This window comes from Pseudorasbora parva, chromosome 24, assembly GCF_024679245.1.
Source record: "Pseudorasbora parva isolate DD20220531a chromosome 24, ASM2467924v1, whole genome shotgun sequence".
Classification (NCBI taxonomy): domain Eukaryota; kingdom Metazoa; phylum Chordata; class Actinopteri; order Cypriniformes; family Gobionidae; genus Pseudorasbora; species Pseudorasbora parva.
This window is the reverse complement of record NC_090195.1, coordinates 8,538,422-8,559,094: the sequence shown is the minus strand read 5'-3', so window position 1 is coordinate 8,559,094 and position 20,673 is coordinate 8,538,422. Positions and strand designations below refer to the sequence as shown.

The following is a 20,673-nucleotide window of genomic DNA, read 5'->3' as shown; positions in this document are numbered from 1 at the left end:
ATTTATGAAGAGCTCTGTGAGAGTGTCCTCTCTCTCTAGACCACTGACACCGCTCCTAAGCCTTTCCACTCTCATTTATTGCAGACATGCCTTTGCTTTCAGGGGGAGATTACTGTCAATTGTCCTACTCACACACAGGGCTCTCTGGTGAGCTATATACCCGCTTCCACACTGGTAATGATGCCAGCCGGCTAAACGTGTCATGATCAGCCCCATTTAGACAAAGCTGTGAAATATGTGTGTCAGATGTACTGAGGGAAGTTTTTTTTTCTTTTTTCACCATTATGTTTTTGAGACCGAGCTAGGACAAAGGACCAGCCCGTAAAGTCTTTCTATAAAAAAAGTACCGTATTTTTTTTATAGCTTGTTAAAGTGCAAGTGCAATGTCAATGTACAAATGTAAAATGCTTGATAATGTAATAATTTTTATTATTTCTCATTAATCATTTAAAAAAAAAAAAAAAATGTTTTCCAAATAGGTAGCCCCGCCTCCAAACTCCCACAATTGGTTGAGTCAGAGCAATGCCACAGTAGCAATGTTTCCATCAAAGACTGTAAAAAGATTTAAAACTGTAAAAAAAAGATGGACGGCACCCTTCACTATCTTCTATTGTAGAAAAGTAAAGCCGCCAATATCCGAATATGTCCGTGAGGATTTGGGACCCGAGTCTGCGCAGGAAGCAGAGCCGCGATATCAAAAGCCGGCCCACACTCCCGCAGTATCTGTTAGCTGCAGAAAAACTCATTATGTTGGTTTGAAATAAACCGTTATGGAAATGTTGAAATTAAATATAAAGCTAAAATTGTTATTCTGAAAAATCCAGAAAAAAGTCCATTGATGCCTCATGACTACTTCGCTCAGAGAAGCTGTCAATCATGCCTTTTTTATAGCATCAAATTACTTTATTTTTTACAAACACTTGAACTTACATCAGCATGATAAAACCTACCTAAAATTACTGAAAACAACTTTGGAAATTTTTTATTTGAAGTGTAATTTGATTGTTTAGTTTGCCTCACGTCCCATTGGATTACATGGAGAGGAGCGGGGTTGCCGATCAAGGCACTTTGGCTTCACTTTTCAGGACGTGTGTGCCCGCTTGATTTTCTTATGTGACCCTGGACCACCAAACCAGCCATAAATTGCACAAGTATATTTGTGGAAATAGCCAACAATATATTGTACGGTTCAAAATTATAGATTTTGCCAAAAATTGCCAAAAATCATTACGGTATTGAGTAAAGATCATGTTCCATGAAGATATTTTCAAAAATGCTATGCCGTAAATAAATCAAAAATGTATTATTATTAGTAATATGCTTTGCTAAGGACTTCATTTGGACAACTTTAAAGGGGGGGTGAAATGCTCTTTCATGCATACTGAGCTTTTTACACTGTTAAAGACTTGGATTCCCATCCTAAACATAGACAAAGTTTCAAAAACTAATGTTGGACGTGTGATGGAGTATTTCTGTGTCAAAAATACTCCTTCTGGTTTCTCACAAGTTTCGGAGAGTTTTTTTCGAGTATGGCTCGGCTTGACGTCAACAGAGCGGAAGGTCCTTGTATGGGCCGTACGGGCTCTTCTCCCGGTAGGGTGCGTGCGCGCGCGTGACTAGAGCGAGAGAGGAAATGCACGCACATAAACACTCTCTCTCAGGTGCAGATCCAGTCGTCCGTGAACAATTATGACGCGCTGCGATCCACTTTATTCCTATGAGTGACGTCGAGCGACTTCAACGCTTCAGCAAAGCATTCCGGGAAGGCAGCGCTGCATTTGACCGATTTGAACGCAGAAATTACGAGAAGCTTCACAACATCGCTTCAGACGCGTCGCAAAAGTGGATTTCCACAGTCACTGCTGTCACAGGACTTCACCAAATCACACCAAAGAAGTGTGTTTTTGATGGAGCGGTCCCAGCGATAAAGGTTCAGTCCTGCTTTGGAAGCAGCCGGTGAGTAAAACTGCTTCAAATGTCTGTGCTGTTGGCTCGTCGCGTGAGTAAACATCAGTAAACGACACGATCGCGTGCTTCGTCATTCAAATGCGCTAACGGTTACTCCATTGTTGTTCTCTGTATAACGTTACACTAGTCTGACGTGCAAAACCGTTTTGCTTGCTACTGCTAAAGTTTAGTCGCATACAATAGTCCATAAACCGAATCATGTCCTCATAAACTGTGAGTAAAGACACACAAATGTTGACAGGCCACTAAATACAGTACATACCACAGAGACGGACGTCCTGCTGCTGCTGTTTCTCCTGTTCAATTTATTTCAGCCTCTGAATCTGATTCTGGATCGATAGCCATGAGTTTCTCCACGCTTGAGGACATCACCGCTTTGCGCGCATTCGTCATTCTTTAGCTCTGCCCACACGATACGCCTCCAGGCGCTCGTTTTTTTCTTTTATAAATATAATAAAAGACTTTTCGGAGATATGAAGGATGCAATACTACTCTATAGGTACTCAAGATTGACATGAGATTGACTGAAACTGAGTGTTTAACACCCCCCCTTTAAAGGCGATTTTTTTTTCTCAATATTTAGATTGCATTTTTTGCACCCTCAGATTCCAGCTTTTCAAATAGTTGTATCTCGACCAAATATTGTGATATATCCTAACAAACCATACATTAATGGACAGCTTATTAATTCAGATAATGTATGAATCTCAATTAAAACGAAATATACCCCTATGACTGGTTTTGTGGCCCCGGGTCACATATTGCTTCTTTATTGCCAATGTGTGAACAGCTTGTAATGAAGCTTAAAAAAAGTAAGTCCCCGACTTTCTATGTTGTCTATGAAAGCCTGTGGGCACACAAAACGAATACGTGTACATGTTCTGAATAATGCCAAAAGAGCTGTGTTTTCCCCGTTGCAAGTTCTTACCAAATTGTGTTGGTATTGGTGGAACTTGCATCCATTGTTGGCTTTTGGGAATCTTGCTTGGCTTTCTGAATTCTACATAGCTACTTATGCACAATATTGGAATGTTGCATAAAACATTTAGCAAAAAAAGCACCGTTTCCATCCCATGTGTTCAAGAGAATTAAATTGCAACTTCCTGAGAAACTGCCGCAAAATATCTGTATTCAAAACCTTGCTACAATCGGGAAAGTCACTGTGGCTCTTTTTTCGTACCTCTTGAAGGACATGCTCTTACTCTCTTGTATTCAAATGTCTGGTGTTTAGGAATGCAATTGTGGGAGGCACTTCTGGGAGGTTATTATACCGAATCATTTGAATGACAGACTTTGGCTCAAACATTTCAGAATAACCAAACTAACATTTGAGTTGCTGTGCAATAAAATTGGCCCACTGGTTAGTCAAGATATCTAATCATATCCTCTTTTGAGGCAAAGGCCACAAGTTTTTTTGTTGCACATTGATGGATTTTTTTCAGTAAATGTGTTTCCATCATAGTTTATTGCATGTCTTCTTATCTGATAAAAAAATGTCCACCTCAGTTGAGTGCATTCATTTTGTGTGCGATAACCCACAATGCACGGATGGAAACGGCTACTGTTTGTGCTATTCAAGTCTTACTTACAGTTGTCTATGCACTTTTGAAAGTATTAACATTAGAAAAATTACACACTTCACCTTCAAATCTGATTCACACATTGTTCTTCACATCGCCCACCACATTAAGACAAAGTATGGTAAAGTGCAGTAATTATTCACATCTGTTTACACTCTCCAGTGAAGACGCTCTGCTAATACGGCCGCCATCATCTTCAACTCATTAAAGCTGTTTATAAGCTATATTAAGTTTAAGGCTCCTGTAGGCGTATATAATCAGAACAGAGCGTTCGGTTGTGCATTGACATGATCTGAGTCGATTTATGGAAACATAGTAATAAGAAAATAGAATTGTCGCCGCACGACTACATTCCTCCCACCGGCCCCCTCCGCAAAGCTGGTGGGTTTCTTTCAGGTGATTCAGCCGCCCTTTTCATCTCATGTTTTTTTGTAATCAGAGAGAAAATCTTCTGTAAACTTTCTGATGTGCTTCCCCCAAGCCAAGTCGCACTTGATGTTTTTAACGAGGTACACCGCTCTCATAATCACGCGCTTCATTATCTCATGGCCGGATAAAAGACGTGACCTTTGCTGTTGTTATGTGCACTAACTTCGCACTTGCTCAGTTCTAAGATCAGAAACATACTTAAAGGGACAGTGCAGCAAATAATCATTTACTCACCTTCATGTAATTCCAAACCAGTTTGACTTTCTTTCTGCTGTGGAACATAAATTAAGGTAATATATGTTGAAATATGTCTTACAATGCAAATGAATGGGGAAATATATATATATATATATATATATATATATATATATATATATATATATATATATATATATATATATATATATATATATATATATATATATATGTTTTTTTATTTTTTTATTTTTACTGTTTTTGTGAACTATGCGTTTAAGTCATCGGTTGTCAATAAGTTTTGGGTCAGTAAGATTTAAAATAAATAAATGAATATTCTTATTCAACATTGATAATGTAGCAAGTTAGCTCAAAGGGAATATTTATAATTCATTATAATATATATATCTAATTATAATCTCTTTTGAGCTAATTTGCTTCAATAATAATACATGTTTCTTTAGTACCAAAATGGCATATATAAATGATTTATGATGGATCACATACATTCTATTTTGAAATATATTAAATATTTTAAAATATATTATATTAAATTGTGATAATAATTTACAGTATTAACTGTTTTACTGCATTTTTTGTGCGCAAAAGAGTTTCTTATTTCACAAACATTAAAGGGTACATTAAACAAAGTTTCTGTCAATCTCATGTTAATCTTGAGGACCTATAGAGCTTCATATCTCCAAAGAGTCTTTAGTTGTATCATATTTATAATAGACAGATACGCTAAACCAAAAACAGCCAAAAGCTTAAAGGGTAAGTTCACCCAAAAATGAAATTGATGTCATTAATGACTCACCCTAATGTCGTTCCTCACCCGAAGACCTCCGTTCATCTTCAGAACACAGTTTAAGATATTTTATATTTTAGTCCCAGAGCATATGCAGTCAATGCCCACTTTACTGTCCATGTCCAGAAAGGGAATAAAAACATCATCAAAGTAGTCCATATTTCAGCAGTTCGGATCGCGCCAAACTGCTGAAATCAGATGACATTGGCGACCCGAATCATTGATCGATTCACTGATTCATTAACAGTTTGATTCTTTTTGGAGGCACATGAAGGAGAAGACAATGCTGAATAAAATCTTAGTTTTTGATATTTTTGGACCAAAATGTATTTTCGATGCTTCAAGAGACTCTAATGAACCAACTGATGTCACATATGGACTACTTTGATGATGTTTTTATTCCCTTTCTGGACATGGACAGCATAGTGTGCATTGACTGCATTATGCTCTGGGACTGAAATATAAAATATCTTAAACTGTGTTCTGAAGATGAACGGAGGTCTTACGGGTGAGGAACGACATTAGAGTGAGGAGTTAATGACATCAATTTGATTTTTGGGTGAACTAACCCTTTAAGAGTCACACACACACACATATGCACTTACAAGACGATTGCCAAAACACAGGCATTTGATGTAGTTACACTTTATTTGGGAAGCTGAATAAAGATTATCTTTCCCTCAGAACCAGAAACACACGTCGCTAGTGACATTGTTGATTTAGTTGATTCCGTAACCCAAATGAAGCTCGTTGATTCTGCTTTTGCTCTCTTTTAAAAAAAAATATTACTGACCCCAACTACTTTTAAATGTTACTGTGCATTCCGTACGTATATATTTAAGTTTTTATAAGATGCAAATGTTTGGCCCAAACACTTTGTGCATTTCTCACAATTCAAGGGGGTTTTGAGTTACCTTCAAATGTCTGTACCATTAGATTTGTTGTTATTCAGTTAGCTAGCAATTATCACATTATCAGCTGGCTGAATTGAACTAATTTGAACAGTGGGATTCTCTTCAAACTGTTGCTCTGTCAAGACACTATTAGAAAACTGACCAGGCTAGGAGATTTGAAATGGCTTACTTGCTCACTGCTTACTGCATACTGTGCTCTATACACTGCCAAGCTGATCTATATTGCATCTTTTTAAAAATAGTAATGTATTTGAAACAGTTTGCATTATGCAGAGATAATCATTTCAGACATTTCATTGCATATTTATTTCATTGTGTAAAATGTGTTTTCTGAGACATTTCAGATATTCTGTGTGCATGAGTACTTTTTATTTTAGGGCTTTAGACAGTTTATGTGAATTGTAGTCTTTATTATGTGTTTAGATGGAGCTGGCCAAGGAGGAGAAATGTGAGTTCCTGCCATTCCTGTCTCCACGTGAGGTGTTGCTAAAGGGAGGCAGAGTCCACGGAATGGAGTTCTGCCGAACCGAGCAAACCGAATCGGGACAGTGGGTGGAGGATGAGGAGCAGATCATACGACTGAAGGCTGACTATATCATCAGTGCTTTCGGCTCTCTGGTGAACGACCCCGCAGGTACTGTATGTTTCTTATTATAGATAAACACAAAGTTGTCATTACAGTCAGCATTAAATGGAAGCTGTGATAGTCTTTTCTTCCATATTGCGAAGTATATCCTTGTGAAATGGCTTTTCGTGCGAAAAGAAATGTAGGACGGGACTTTGTCTACCTGGAATTGATTGGATTGTATGATCATTGTGCTTTGCTATTGGTCGATCTCATGTGAGTGACAGGTTGTCCCGCCCTCATTGCAGAAAACACATAATCAGGGGAGAGATGTCACTGCAAGAGGAAGAGGAAGGGGAAGTTATTTTGATTAAAGTTAATGAGGGCACATACATTTAAAAAAAAAAAAACAATAATGATGTGCAAGGATAAATCGTTTATTTAAAAAGAAAAACTGCAATATTCCATTAAAAAATCAAGAATTGTCTGTGTTTATTTCAGTGTGACTTTAAATGTGATTATTTTTCCACTACAGTGTTGCTGCCTGTTTAAAGTGTTTGTAATTGATTACTTATGAGGTTTAATTTTAGTCAGGATGCTTCCTATGTTGGTAATAGTCACTAGGTGCTGGAACAGACCTGATGTCTCACAGTAAATTTAGTGATTCTAAACAGTGTTTGTGAATTGGACTCGGGCTCATTATGCTGTAAGTAAACCCATCAGTGCCCTGAACGGCTGCCATTTCCAAATGGATGAGGCCCATGTTGTTAGTGTTGTTTCAGGGATTTATTCATTTGATTTAGGGTGAATTAGCTTGGCTGTCTTGCCGCACCAGTGTTCTCTGATTAAGTAGTGAAGTGTACCAGGGTTAATTTGACCAACTATCTCAGGACCCTGCTAATCCACTTTCTTCTTATCACAGAAAGTCTTGATTTCAGTAATCAGTAGTTAAATTTGGGTAACGCTTTATTTCAATGGTACTGATTCTTTGTGAAAACAGCCGAGCTCGTGCAGGCATGCAGTGGAAGGAGCTAAATAGTTAAAAGCACATACACACACACACACACACACACAATTGCATTATCCCTGGATAACTTTCCATTCACTATACGTTGTTTACATTATGTGCACTTATGTACCGATTTCCGACAAAACACAGACATTTGATGCAGTTTCACTCACCCCCTGCAGTTTCGACTCATGACCGGGAACAAACAAACAGACTTGTAGAACTCTGTTGCTGCTCTGGAAAAACAAACTGCATCCACTGCTTCCTGGGTTATTTGTGAAGCTGAATAAGGTTATGTTTCGCTCACAACCTGAAACTCACTTCTTTAGTGACATGATGATTTTGTGGTTTAAAAACACGCTGCCGACGGCTCCTGTAACCCGAACGAAGCTCGTCGATCGTGCTGTTGCTCTGGTTGATGTGTGAACACACTCATCCAGGAGAAGTGCCCATAAAAGGAATTCTGCCCTTTGTGACGATATACAGAGCCACACTTGTAAAAAAGAACAAAAAGGAAAAAGGAGTGTCGCTCTCCTTAAATGCCTCCGAGCTCCCTCATGAGAGGACTCGAGACCGGTGTGTCTTGCAGGTGACGCTCTTTCCCAATCACGTCCCCGGTCTCGCTCGCTCCTCCCATGTCTCTCGCTCGTCCACCTCGCCACAATAATATTATAGAATAAATAAAATTGAATATTAAATGCAATATAGTGTGTTTTGTTCTAGCATTCATTATAATTGAATTGCTGGTCAGGTTTAATTACTTTACAATTTGCATATGGTACATGTTAATAATGAATTTATTAAATAACTTTCTTTAAAGCTACAATACGTTTTTTGTTGTTTGGGGGTCACTAACCAGTGTAGATTGATGATGCAGGGAATGAGCGTGGAATCATATAACTTGTCTTCATACTGATGGATCTAATAATGTTTATGGATGAGTGAATGCATTCATGTTTTTTAACATGACTGTGGTATGAAGCAGGCCGCGATTACTAATAAGAGACAGATCCCAGCGTCTCACGCGAGTCCCGGGGATAACTTAATAATAAATTACGACCCGCATGTGCTGAATTACTACTCATACAGGTCAGTGTATTTGAAAAATTTACATTGTGATGAATCTCAATGCTGTTTCACTTGGCCTGCACACTATCTAAACTGCATTTGAGTGTGTTGAAAGTTATAATGTTATTCTCTGTGTTAGTTTGTTGGCTGTATGAGACTTGCAGTATAAGCTACATCAACATCAGAACATCATACTGATGAGATTCTAATATTTCTTCGTGGTGAGCTACATAACATTGAGTCGTTTTATGCTTGCACACCTGTCTGATAAAGCACATGCAAGAACGGCATCTCTGTCAAGTCGAAGTTTGTTGCGAAGCTCTCGCCATCTCGAAAACGGCACGTCGATATTGGTCCTCTTTTGATTTCTCATTTTGTTCCAAAGTCTGCTTGCCATGGTTTATAGTGTTTGAATATAAGTACTAATAAGCATCCAATATCCTAGTAATATGAATGCAAACAACTAGTTAATAGGGAGAATTTAAGCTTAAACTAAAGTGTCTAAAATATTATTGACCATTTCTCATCATCTCAACTGCAAATGTATATATCACACTTTGTATTTTTTTCTCGTAACTGTGACTACATCTCACAATTAAAAGTTTTCTTAATTTATAGTAATGTTGGTGTATTGTGAAGTATATCTTACAATTGTGACACTCAGCTGTATATAACACAATGTTACTTTAGTTTTTGTTTTAAACTTTATTTCACCTATGGTAGAAATGGTCTTCCATACTTTTTTTCCTTCAACACTTCAAGGCAACAACTTATGTGTTGCAGTAATCATGTTAAGATTTGATGTGTTTGTTTTTGCTGGTATTGCGGTGATGAATGGCTTTGAATGAGTTTGATGCAGTTACCAAATGGAAATCTTCTTAAAACAGAGTGTGAAAGGATTAGCATTGAGCTCCTGCAAGCAGCCCTCTGGGAGCAAACGCAAGTCATTACCGCAGAGTTACAACTCAAAATTATTCCTAGACACCAGTCTTAGTGACGTGATTACAGGGTGAAGAGAGACACTGTGTGTCCAGTAGAGTGAGAGTCACCAGCGTCAGAGTCACCATCTTCATTTCAATCGTATAATTATCTGTTCGCCAAGTCCCTGAACCATGACCAATAGCAGTGTGAGAATCGCACTGCATTTATTTCAGCCGTTAATTACTGTTCTTGTTTTTTACTTTATTTTTATTTTAGTGTAATCCCTCTGGTAAACTGAATTGTGCTATCCGGTTGGCAGTGTTGGGCAAGATACTCTAAAACTGTAGCTTTACAAGCTACAAGATACTTGCAAGTTAAACTAGTTAAAGGTCCCGTTCTTTGCGATTCCATCTTTCAAACTTTAGTTAGTGTGTAATGTTGCTGTTGGAGCATAAATAATACCTGTAAAATTATAAAGCTCAAAGTTCAATATCAAGCGAGATATTTTATTTAACAGAAGTTCCCTTTCAAAGCCTACAGCGGACGGCCGGTTTGGACTACAGCAGGAAGTGCAGGGATGTAATGACGTCACTCGAACCGTTTGTTGACTAACCCTCCGCCCACAAGAACACGCAAAATAGGGGGCGTGGTCTTGTTGCTCTCCCACGTGGAGAAGAGCGCGCATTCAGTGCTTGCATCTCCCCATTATGGTAAGAGGCGGGACCTTTCTGGACAAAGTGCGCTAAGCAGTCCAATCACAACACGGGAAGCGCTGGCCCAATCAGAACTCGTTACGTATTTCTGAAGGAGGGACTTCATAGAACAAGGAAATCATCAGGCCGTTTTTAGGACAGACGAAAAAGCTCTGTACAGATAAGTCAATTGTGTGAAAAATACTGTTTTTTTACACACGAAACATGAACACATGTTATATTGCACACTGTAAACATAATCAAAGCTTCGAAAACACGCGAAGAACGGGACCTTTAAGTTACATTCAAGCTACCCTTCTGAAAAAGTAGTTAGCATACTGCTTTTTTATTTTCTTTTTTTACAATGACATTTTTACAAATAACTAAATAATGAAGAATGTTATTAAAATATATAAAACAACATATGCAGGTTGATTTCCTAGTAATTTCATACACAATAATTGTCTAAATCATTTTATATTGTAAACTATTCAATACACACAATACTCTAGCCTATATCTCAAACTGGCTGTCAAAGTGCAAAATGTATATTTAACATCAGTGCAAGAACAAAATGTTTGCAACTTAAATTAAACACTCAGGATTCAGGATTAGTCTAAAAATGCAGGTTAAACTTACAGCCAGAGATCTAGCGCGCAGCATTTTGAACAGAACCGCTCTGATTCGCCAATCAGCTGCTTGCATGAACAGTGTGCTTTGCTTGCCTATTTCTTTTCGCTTTGAATAGTTTCTTTTAAAGTTCGACATTTCAAGCATCCTATACACACGCGTGTCGGTTCATTTATGCAATGCAAGTGATTGCGTCACCGCCTCCATGTCATGTCTAATATAGCCTATTTGCATCTTTTTTATTAAATCCAGGCAACAGGCCGATGAAACATTGATTAAAATTAAGATACCATTTGTACAAATACCATTTTTTTAATAGCTACAACAAGTGTAGTAGGCTACAGTACAAAGTTATTTAATGTCAGACCAAATATCCTTTTCCCGGAGAGCAGTTCATGAGTGGAGCGTTCGCTTGGGCCGTGAGCGATGAGCGCACTGGCATAGATCACCACAACACTCGGCTTCGCTCATTACAGGCTCGTCAGACTCGTAAGAATCCAAAACCGAGTGTAGCTTTTGGCCACGCTATGCCGCTACTTGCTGGATAAAGTAGTTAGCTACTGGGGAAGCTACACTGTTAAAAGTAACTGAGCTACTGATAAGCTACTGAAAAATACTACTTGTATTACTTGTAGCTGTCTACTGCCTAACACTGCCGGTTGGTCTCTGGTACTGATAGGCACGGTCAGGTACTTGAAATCACAGCATGCCATTCAAGTAGTTAAATGAACTCAGTTAACAGGTGTTAAACTGTTACAATTCAATCATTTAATAATTGTAATCAGCAGACCTGGTAATTATTGGTGGGCTGCAGTATACAATGTGTTCATGGCTGATGACAGACCAGAACTTTTCCCTGATATGATTTTGAAGTACACTAATTAGATCCGGCTGCTAAAGGGCAGACCCGCTATGATTTTCAATTAGGGTTGCATTAAAAAACAAGGTGTAATGTCACTGAGAAACTGTAGTGTCCAGATTCCAGAGCTGACTGGAGATGACACGAATTCACGATAATGAGATTCATCCCACCCACGCTATGAGTTTACTCACTGACCAGCCTGCAGTAACACAACAATTTGTCTAAAACTAGAGCCCGCTGTTTCATCAGCTGCAAATGGTACATGCTTTTATGCGTAACAAGAACATATCTGGTGCAAAGCCAGTGAGAATTATTTTGGTTATAGAGTACTTTTCAAAAGTTGCTATAGTCTGTAAGACTTAAAAAAAAAAAGTATCTTATGGTCACCAATGCTGCATTTATTTGATCCAAAATACAGTAAAGCAGTAATATTGCAAAGTATTATTGCTATTTAAAATCAATTTTAATATATTTTATAATGTAATTTATTCTTGTGATGCAACGCAGAAATTTTCAGCATTACTACACCAGTCTTTAATGATCCTTCATATCAAATAATATAAACACCTTTGTGTTTATATTATTTGATATATATATATATATATATATATATATATATATATATATATATATATATATATATATATATATATATATATATATATATAGAACGGTAAGATTTTTAAAATGTTTTTACAGAAGTCTCTTCTGCTCACCAAGGCTACGTTTATGTTATTAGAAATACAAAAAAGCTGTAATATTGTGAAATATTATTAAAATCTAAAATAACTGTTTTCTATTTTAATATATTTTAAAATGTCATTTATTCCTGTGATACAAAGCTGAATTTTTAGCATCATTACTCCAGTCTTCAGTGTCACATGATCCTTCAGAAATCATTCTAATATGATGATTTACTGCTCAAGAAATTGATGATTATAATAATGATTATGATAAAAATTAAATTGATTATCAATGTTGAAACAGTTGTGTAAATTCTTTTTTTTTTTTTTTTTTAGGATTCTTTGATTAATAGAAAGTTCAAAAGAACAGCATTTATCTGAAATATTATAAATCTATACACTGTCAATTTATCTATTTAACGCATCCATTCTAATTAAATGTATTCATTTCTATAAGTTCTTTCGCAAAAAACAAACAAAAAATCTTTACAGACCCAAAACATTTAAATGGTAGTACAATGTTAAAAAGCTAATAAAATAAATGCAATCTTGGTGAGCAGAAGAGACTTTAAAAACATTAAAAAATCGTACTGTTTTGAAACTTTTGACCGATAGTGTGTGTGCATATATATATATATATGCACACACACCCAGGATCAGGCATAACATTATGACCACTGACAGGTCAAGTGAATAACACTGATTTTCTCTTCACGGCACCTGTTAGTGGTTGAATATATATTAGGCAGCAAGTGAAAATTTTCATCATTTCATACTCAAAGTTGATTTATTAGAAGCATAGACTATAAAAAAAGATGGACGGCGTGCTTTCACTCTCTTCCGTTGACGTAAGTAAAGCCTCCAGTGTTCAAATATGGCACTGACAACTTGGGGCTCGATAATGAGTACAATAATGAGTGCGAAGATGAGCCGCAATATCAAGGTCCTGCCCACACTCCCATATAAACAACTTTTTGTGAAATAAACAGTTATTGAAATGTAGAAATTAAAGTTCAATCTCCAGTCTCCTCTCAAAATTCCCGAAAAAGGTCCGTCATGGTCGTTGCCCGTTGATCTCGCCTCTTGTGGTCTGATTGTTTAAGGACTATCCAATTGCGTACGGAGTCATTCAAATAATGCTCGTTTATCACGCTTCTTGTGGAGTAAAACAAATACAGAGCAGACTCCCCAGACCAATGTTCAATTTTAAATTGAGCTTGGTCTGGTGATAGCCAGACATGCAGGCTTGGTTAGAAGCAGGAAAAATCTTGGGTCCTGCCGTCCATTTGGATGTTACAGTTTTTGATAGTTTTTGTTTAAAACTAACATTTTACATATAAATGCTTATTTATTTTTTGCCCTATTCATGTTTATAATGTGCCTTTACAGAGTATATTACATTAGTATAATTGTGTGGTTTAAGGCATTTTTTATTTAAATGGTTTAAATTAATATAGTCCAAAAACAACCGATTAGCTTAATGCATTATATATAAAGGCTTCATAGAAAGCATTATTAAATATACATATTTTTACACATTTTTATTTTTACAAATATACATATATTTATTCAGCAAATTTCACATTAATGGTAGTATGCCTGGATAGACTAACATGTTGCTCCTTTTCGGTCCTATAATTTCTTAATTTTTCCTGTGTGTATTCTGAGTGGTTTGTGCTCACCTTGAATTTAGCACCTCTGGTTGTTTCAAAAGTATTATTAGCACTATTGTACAATGTCTGACCTGCTCACAGCATCTGTGCAACATGTTAAACATCAGGCAATGTCTGCCCAGCAGGAGAGGGTTATCATTATTAGCAATTAGTCTACAAGGTTAATTAAAGCACACCAAATCACCTCTTAGCAGGAGCAGGAAATGGTGTACTTGACCGAAAGCCAGCGATTGTAATTTCGCAAAAGAGATTTTGTGGAGGTTAAGGGAAGTTGTGCGTGCTGCTGTCTTTTAGTTAATGTAATCAGACTGTCCTGTTTGGACTTGCCTGTGCTCATCTCAAATCCTTTTTGTGTTTTATTGTCATTTTACTGTACTTCTGCAATATATTTCAGATATTGGGTTTTATAACACAAGCAACTGCCTCAGTTCCGTCCACACCGCACCTTCACTTAGTTTTGCAAAAAAATGCTGAGGGATGTTTTTTTTTTTTCCATCTGTGTTCTTTCATTTAGGAAATATGAATTACTTGCCCACTCAAGTGCCTCGTCAGATTGGTCTGGCCACGGCCGTCGAGGGCTGGTACCAGAACAGCTGACATGGCTAGAAAAGTTGGCTGGTAATCTAGCGGGCCTGCCCACTGGAGCTAACAGATGATTTGATCCCTCGCCACACTTGGCTGTTTTTTCTTTCCATTTTCTCTCCCCACCATCTCTTCTTTGTGGGGGAGAAGGGCTGGATTGTGATGGAGTGCTCTGTACTCGGCTCCTGTCACTCCAGCCAAGGCTCCGCCCTCATCCACCCGGTCGGCCGAATATTCAAACATCAGCATTCCATTAATCACACTCCATCAGTGGTAATGAGCTGCTTGCTTTCTCCTGCACAAGACTGAACAGCAACTTTCATTTGAGCTTGACAGTCAAACACAGGGCTTTCTTCACTGAAACTCCAGTAAATTGGAACAGATTGAGAATTATTTAAAATCTTGTCATTATTTACTCACGCTCATGCCATTCCAAACTCATATGATTTTAATGCTTTTGTGGAAATTAAACAGATGTTGTGCAAAATCTATTGGCTGCTCTTAAACGTGAATGGGGACTGTCAAATTCTTTAAAAAAAAACATTAGAATGGTTTATATTCAAGGTATTCTGAAGTCATATGATTGCTTTGTGTGAGGACTAGACCAATAATATTAATATAGTTTGTTTTTTATGGAAAATCTGTAGCTCCCAAATCCCATTTTTGGAGTGAACCACCGCTGTAGTGCAGTGATTAGTACAGTTAATATTAATCATATCAATAGTAACCTGTATTCATTCATTAGTGATGATATTTGGTCATCATGATTGTCAAAAATTGAAAAAAAAAGAAAAGAAAAAAAAGAATTAATTTTATGTAAAGCAAGTCTTGATTTAATTTAATAAATTCTGTCTCACAAATGTTGCCTAGATATTGTTCGGAAACAAAAGAGAAGTCATTCTACAGTTCCAGGTTCAAAAATATGTGTTTCTCATAAAAAAAGATAAATAAATAAATAAATAAATAAATAAATAAATAAATAAATAAACAGCAATATAAAATAACAATAAAATAAATAAACAATAAAGTAATAATAATAATAATAATAATAAAAAAACCGAATATAACAAATAGACCACACAAATAAATAAATAAATAAATAAATAAATAAATACATACATACATACATACATACATACATACATACATACATACATACATACATACATACACACACATGTATATATATATATATATACATATATACATTAAATACTAATTTTCTGTGAAATCTTTTTAATTCTAAGCATTCCTTGGTTTGATTAACAAGAATAAAAAAATGGTTTGTTTACAACTTACTAGCTAACTGAAATGTGCCATTGCAGCAGAGACCAATGGGAAGTCATTTTGAAGGAATCAGCCACTATCCTAGTGTGCTGGTCCACAATCCCCGTCCTCTCCTTTATCCTGTGTGGATTCCTCTGCTTAATGGACCCTTGCAATTTGCATCTGTCAGTGAGGAGAATGCCCATGGGTAGAGTGTGTGGAGGAGAGAGAGTGAGCGAGTAGCTGCTTTACTTAAGAATGATCTCTGAGGGCTATGAGAGGCCTGACACACTCTACTAGCTCTCCAGAGCGGACAGAGGAGAAAGAAAAACAACTCACTGTTAGTGTGCGTGTGTGTGTGTGTGTGTGTGTGTGTGTGTGTGTGTGTGTGTGTGTGTGTGTGTGTGTGTGTGTGTGTGTGTGTGTGTGTGTGTGTGTGTGTGTGTGTGTGTGTGTGTGTGTGTGTGTGTGTGTGTGTGTGTGTGTGTTTGTGCGTGTGTGTGTGCGTGTTCGTGTGCACATGTGCGTGTGTGTGTGTGTGTGTGTTGAAATAGGATAAGTGAGACTGTTGAAGAGGTCTAGGCAATTGCAGAGAACTCTAGACATTAGAGGGAGATAAAGGGGGAAAAATAATAGAGAAGAAGAACAAGAGAAAGTGTTGACGATCAGGACACCAGGCACAGTGTCAAGTGAAGGAGCCAATCTCTCTTCCTCTCTGTCTTTGAACTGACCTGCCAGCCTACTGGAGGATATTACAACTTTGTTCTTAACATCACTTCCTTTCAGTCTGTCTCTTTATTCGCCCGCAAGAAAATCGAAAGCTTAGTTATGAGGAGGAAGAGGGAGAACTCAATTTATTGTTACTTAGAAGTATTGTTTGGGCTTTGGTGTTTGAAATTTATACAGAATTTTTAAATCAGAAATCATATTGTTGGTGTTTATTCTTGTTGCTGTCTCTTATTACAGGGGACAGACATATCACGGAAAACAGGATTCCAATATACTGGTCACAACACAAATGCTCTCTGAATGGCATCAATACATTTTAATATTTAAAAATCATGGATGTGACTTCACACACTAATATAATATAATATAATATAATATAATATAATATAATATAATATAATATAATATAATATAATATAATATAATATAATATAATATAATATAATATAATATAAAACCACTCATTCCACCTGAAATTAGAGATTTACAATCTCCTTGTTTGTATCCCTTGGCAGTTGACTCAATATTATATTATATTATATTATATTATATTATATTATATTATATTATATTATATTATATTATATTATATTATATTATATTATATTATATTGTGTTATATTATATTATATTATATTATATTATATTATATTATATTATATTATATTATATTATATTATATTATATTATATTATATTAATTATATATTATATTATATTATATTATATTAATTATATTAATTATATTATTACATTAAACACTTTGCAATAATTTATAACTAATTTCTTCCATTTCAGGTTGTATAAAGTCACATTAATTACTGAATAAAATTCTTCCATGGACGATGACATTCTGTCATCTGTGATTCAGTAACATTGTCCGATATGCAGCCGGCTTTTTGACTCAATAAGGAGAGAGAGGAGTTTCATTTGTCCTTAGTAATCCTCATAATGTGCAATAAATCTTGGGCCTCCTGTCCTTAGATCTGTATTTGGAATGTTCTTCATTGATAAATGTAGGACGCAGTCCATGCCGAGCAACCGTGCCTTTAGAAGATGGATGGTGTGTGTTCAAGAGAGAGGAGGGGTGGTCATTTCAGAATGTAGATCAGTTTGACAGAGTATCGTCCCGCTAACGTTACTAACAGTGAATGAAATGCACCAGGAGATGTTACATTAAGCTCGCAAAAAGAAAAAGAAGCGCCAGTGGGGGGAAAAAAACCCTCTCGCCATTTGTCTTGTCAGTGACTTCATATTATTTTCTTGCCATTTCCAGTCTATCAGGTTTTTCCTTTTCCGCAGGTCTTTTTCCATGTTACCTCTTTCCTCTCATGAATTTACCCTTTCCTTTATCAGTTCTCTCTCTCTCTCTGCAGTGATCGAGGCCATGGCTCCCATCAGGTTAAACAGATGGGGGCTTCCTGAGCTGGACCCAGAGAGCATGCAGACTAGTGAGCCGTGGGTGTTCGCTGGGGGCGATGTGGCCGGTCTGGCCAATACCACCGTGGAAGCAGTCAATGATGGGAAACAGGCCTCCTGGCACATACATAGATACTTACAGGTACTTCTTTCTTTCTTTCTTTCTTTCTTTCTTTCTTTCTTTCTTTCTTTCTTTCTTTCTTTCTTTCTTTCTTTCTTTCTTTCTTTCTTTCTTTCTTTCTTTCTTTCTTTCTTGAACAAATAGGACATTGGAACATCAGGAATAGAGTTAGTTAAAGGAATAGTTCACCCAAAAATTAAAATCACATTCCTATAGCTCGTCATGGGTCGACATTTCATTCGGTAGCATTAGGTAGTTTTGATGTATATGCTATTTAATGTTGGTGATCGCATTATTTTGCATATGCATATGATTACATGTGAGATAGCTTGTTTCTGCATCTTCTTCGCATGTGTTTTGATTCTGTACTGTTTCAGAAGATGTGGAATAGCGCCCCCCACTGCATAACAGTGTGGGGGGGGGGGGGAAAGCAGCAAATCGCTTTCTCACAAATGGTGGACATTTTCATCAATGCCGGGGAAATTAGATAATGTGGCGCTTTATGTCTTTAGTGGGGGAGAGAAGCAATGTGCACAGAGCTGAAAGTGCTTAAATGAAGTGCGTTTGGCTCTATATAAAAATATTAGAGGATGTACCGTATTATCATAAACAGCCCTGAGCATTTGTTGTGTAAACTGCTCCGTTGATTTGACGTGCTACTCACTTTTATCTGTAGAAATGGAAAATGGTGCAATTACTGTATGTCCCATGGTCTGGTTGTAACCAAGCCAGGGTCCGGAACTGGACCACATGCCGCCATTTCAATATGACTGCTATAAACCAAGTCTTCAGAAGCCTTACGTTTTTGTGTGATGAAAAAATTAAAATCTTCCTTTACACTCTAGCTCTTTTTGCTGTAGCACTTGTGTTCAAAAGTGGTGTAATCAGTCACAAGATGCATATAAACCAATGACATTTGCCATTATTGATGTACAATTTGCTGTGGAGCATCTTGAGGTTTAATGTTTAAGTGCAAATAAGATTTGAAACAGCCATGAGGATAAGTAGAAGGTGACAATATGCATTTTCTTTTGACTGACTAACCCTTTAAGATGAGGTTATACAAGCTACTCGCATAATAATTAGATAATACTTATTGAAAATGCCATTTATAATAATTTGATGTCCCTGCTGTGAGATGTCATGTCAGCTGCCCAAATGACAATATTTTGAGATCTGGTACCGTAAACACACACCCAAGTTCATTTCCTTGACACATTCACATTTGAAAACACTTGCTTTTGTGCTGATGAGACCGAAACAGATGTTGCCCTGATTATGTCCCGTGTTAAGATCACAAAACCCAATGGAAAAGGAGGATTTGGAGTGCTGATTAATTATGTAGATGAGAGCTTTACATGCGCTCTACAAAGAGTGAGCGGTGACACCGTTGGATACAAAAGCCTCTCAATATGAGTATGTTTATGAGTAATCAGAGCACAATAAGGAATAAATTAGCATTATAGCGGGCGGTAGGACAATGGTGTTCCTGTGGCTTCATGCGGCAGAGCCGCTCGCCGGGCCACACAGCGAGAACGCTGTTCCGCACAGGATTATTCCGTAAATCTCACCTCAGAGGCACTGGCGATGCGAGCTTGTTCGGCTTAATTAGTTTGCTTCCAGCAAAGTAACTGTGGAGAGTGAAGGAGGGAGGTCAGGGAGGGAGAGAGAGCACTTCGGATTGTCCCGTTAGCTTAGCCAGATCAGCCTGGGCTCCTGAGAGGGGCTTATAGAGGCCCCCTGCCTGTCAAACACATACGCAGGCTGAGACCCTGCAGAGACATGGCTGTGCATGCTGCTAAACCCATCAAACACATGTACCAATAAAACCATCAGAATCCAGGCAGAAATTAAAGAGCCATGACATGTATTATGTAATTATGGAGATATATGTGACAAAACACTGACTGGTTTACATGACTATATGACAGTTTACTCATGGGCAGATACAAAAGTGGGCCGTGCATGAGTGAGTATTTTTGCTTTTTTTATATCACAGATGACTTTATATGTATCTTGTTTATTTGTACACACTCCTTGTCATATTGTGCAGTCTCAGCCTCAGATGTCACGCACACAAAACGGGTGACACTTTCAAATTTGCCATCTTATTGGTTGAATTTTAAAGGATTTCACACATCACGTTCTGTAACAGTCCACTCGGAAACAAATCCGTCGCAATGCCAAACCACCTCATGGGGAAAAAAAAGCTGTCGTGTTTACAACTGCAACAATGAGCGCTTAATACACACAGAAAAATAGGGTGTCAAAATTGTACCTTTAGGGGTACAACAGCTTGTCGCTGGGGCAGTACCCTTAAAAGAACCAACGTTGTACCATTTTTACCACAAAAAGGTTCATAGTAGTACCTTAAGGTACGCATTTGTACTCAAAGGTAATAATATGCACCTTTTAGGAGTAAAACAGGTACACATATGTCCTTTTAAGGGTACTGCCCCAGCGACAAGCTAAAAGTACAATTTTGACACCCTATTTTTCTGTGTGAAGGATCAGTGAAACACTGGATTTTACACTGGAAGTATGTGAAGTTCGCAGGGAC

At 37.2% G+C, this 20,673-nt stretch overlaps 1 protein-coding gene across 1 annotated transcript in view; it reads left to right on the top strand.

Moving 5' to 3' along the window:
• The window catches only part of dpyda.1 (dihydropyrimidine dehydrogenase a, tandem duplicate 1), a 266,445-nt gene that overhangs the window by 86,407 nt on the left and 159,365 nt on the right, over positions 1-20,673 (top strand). Inside the window, exons 10-11 of the mRNA XM_067435665.1 lie at positions 6,318-6,528; positions 17,950-18,134. Of these exons, the coding sequence (XP_067291766.1) occupies positions 6,318-6,528; positions 17,950-18,134 (396 nt within the window). The remainder of the gene's footprint in view (positions 1-6,317; positions 6,529-17,949; positions 18,135-20,673) is intronic.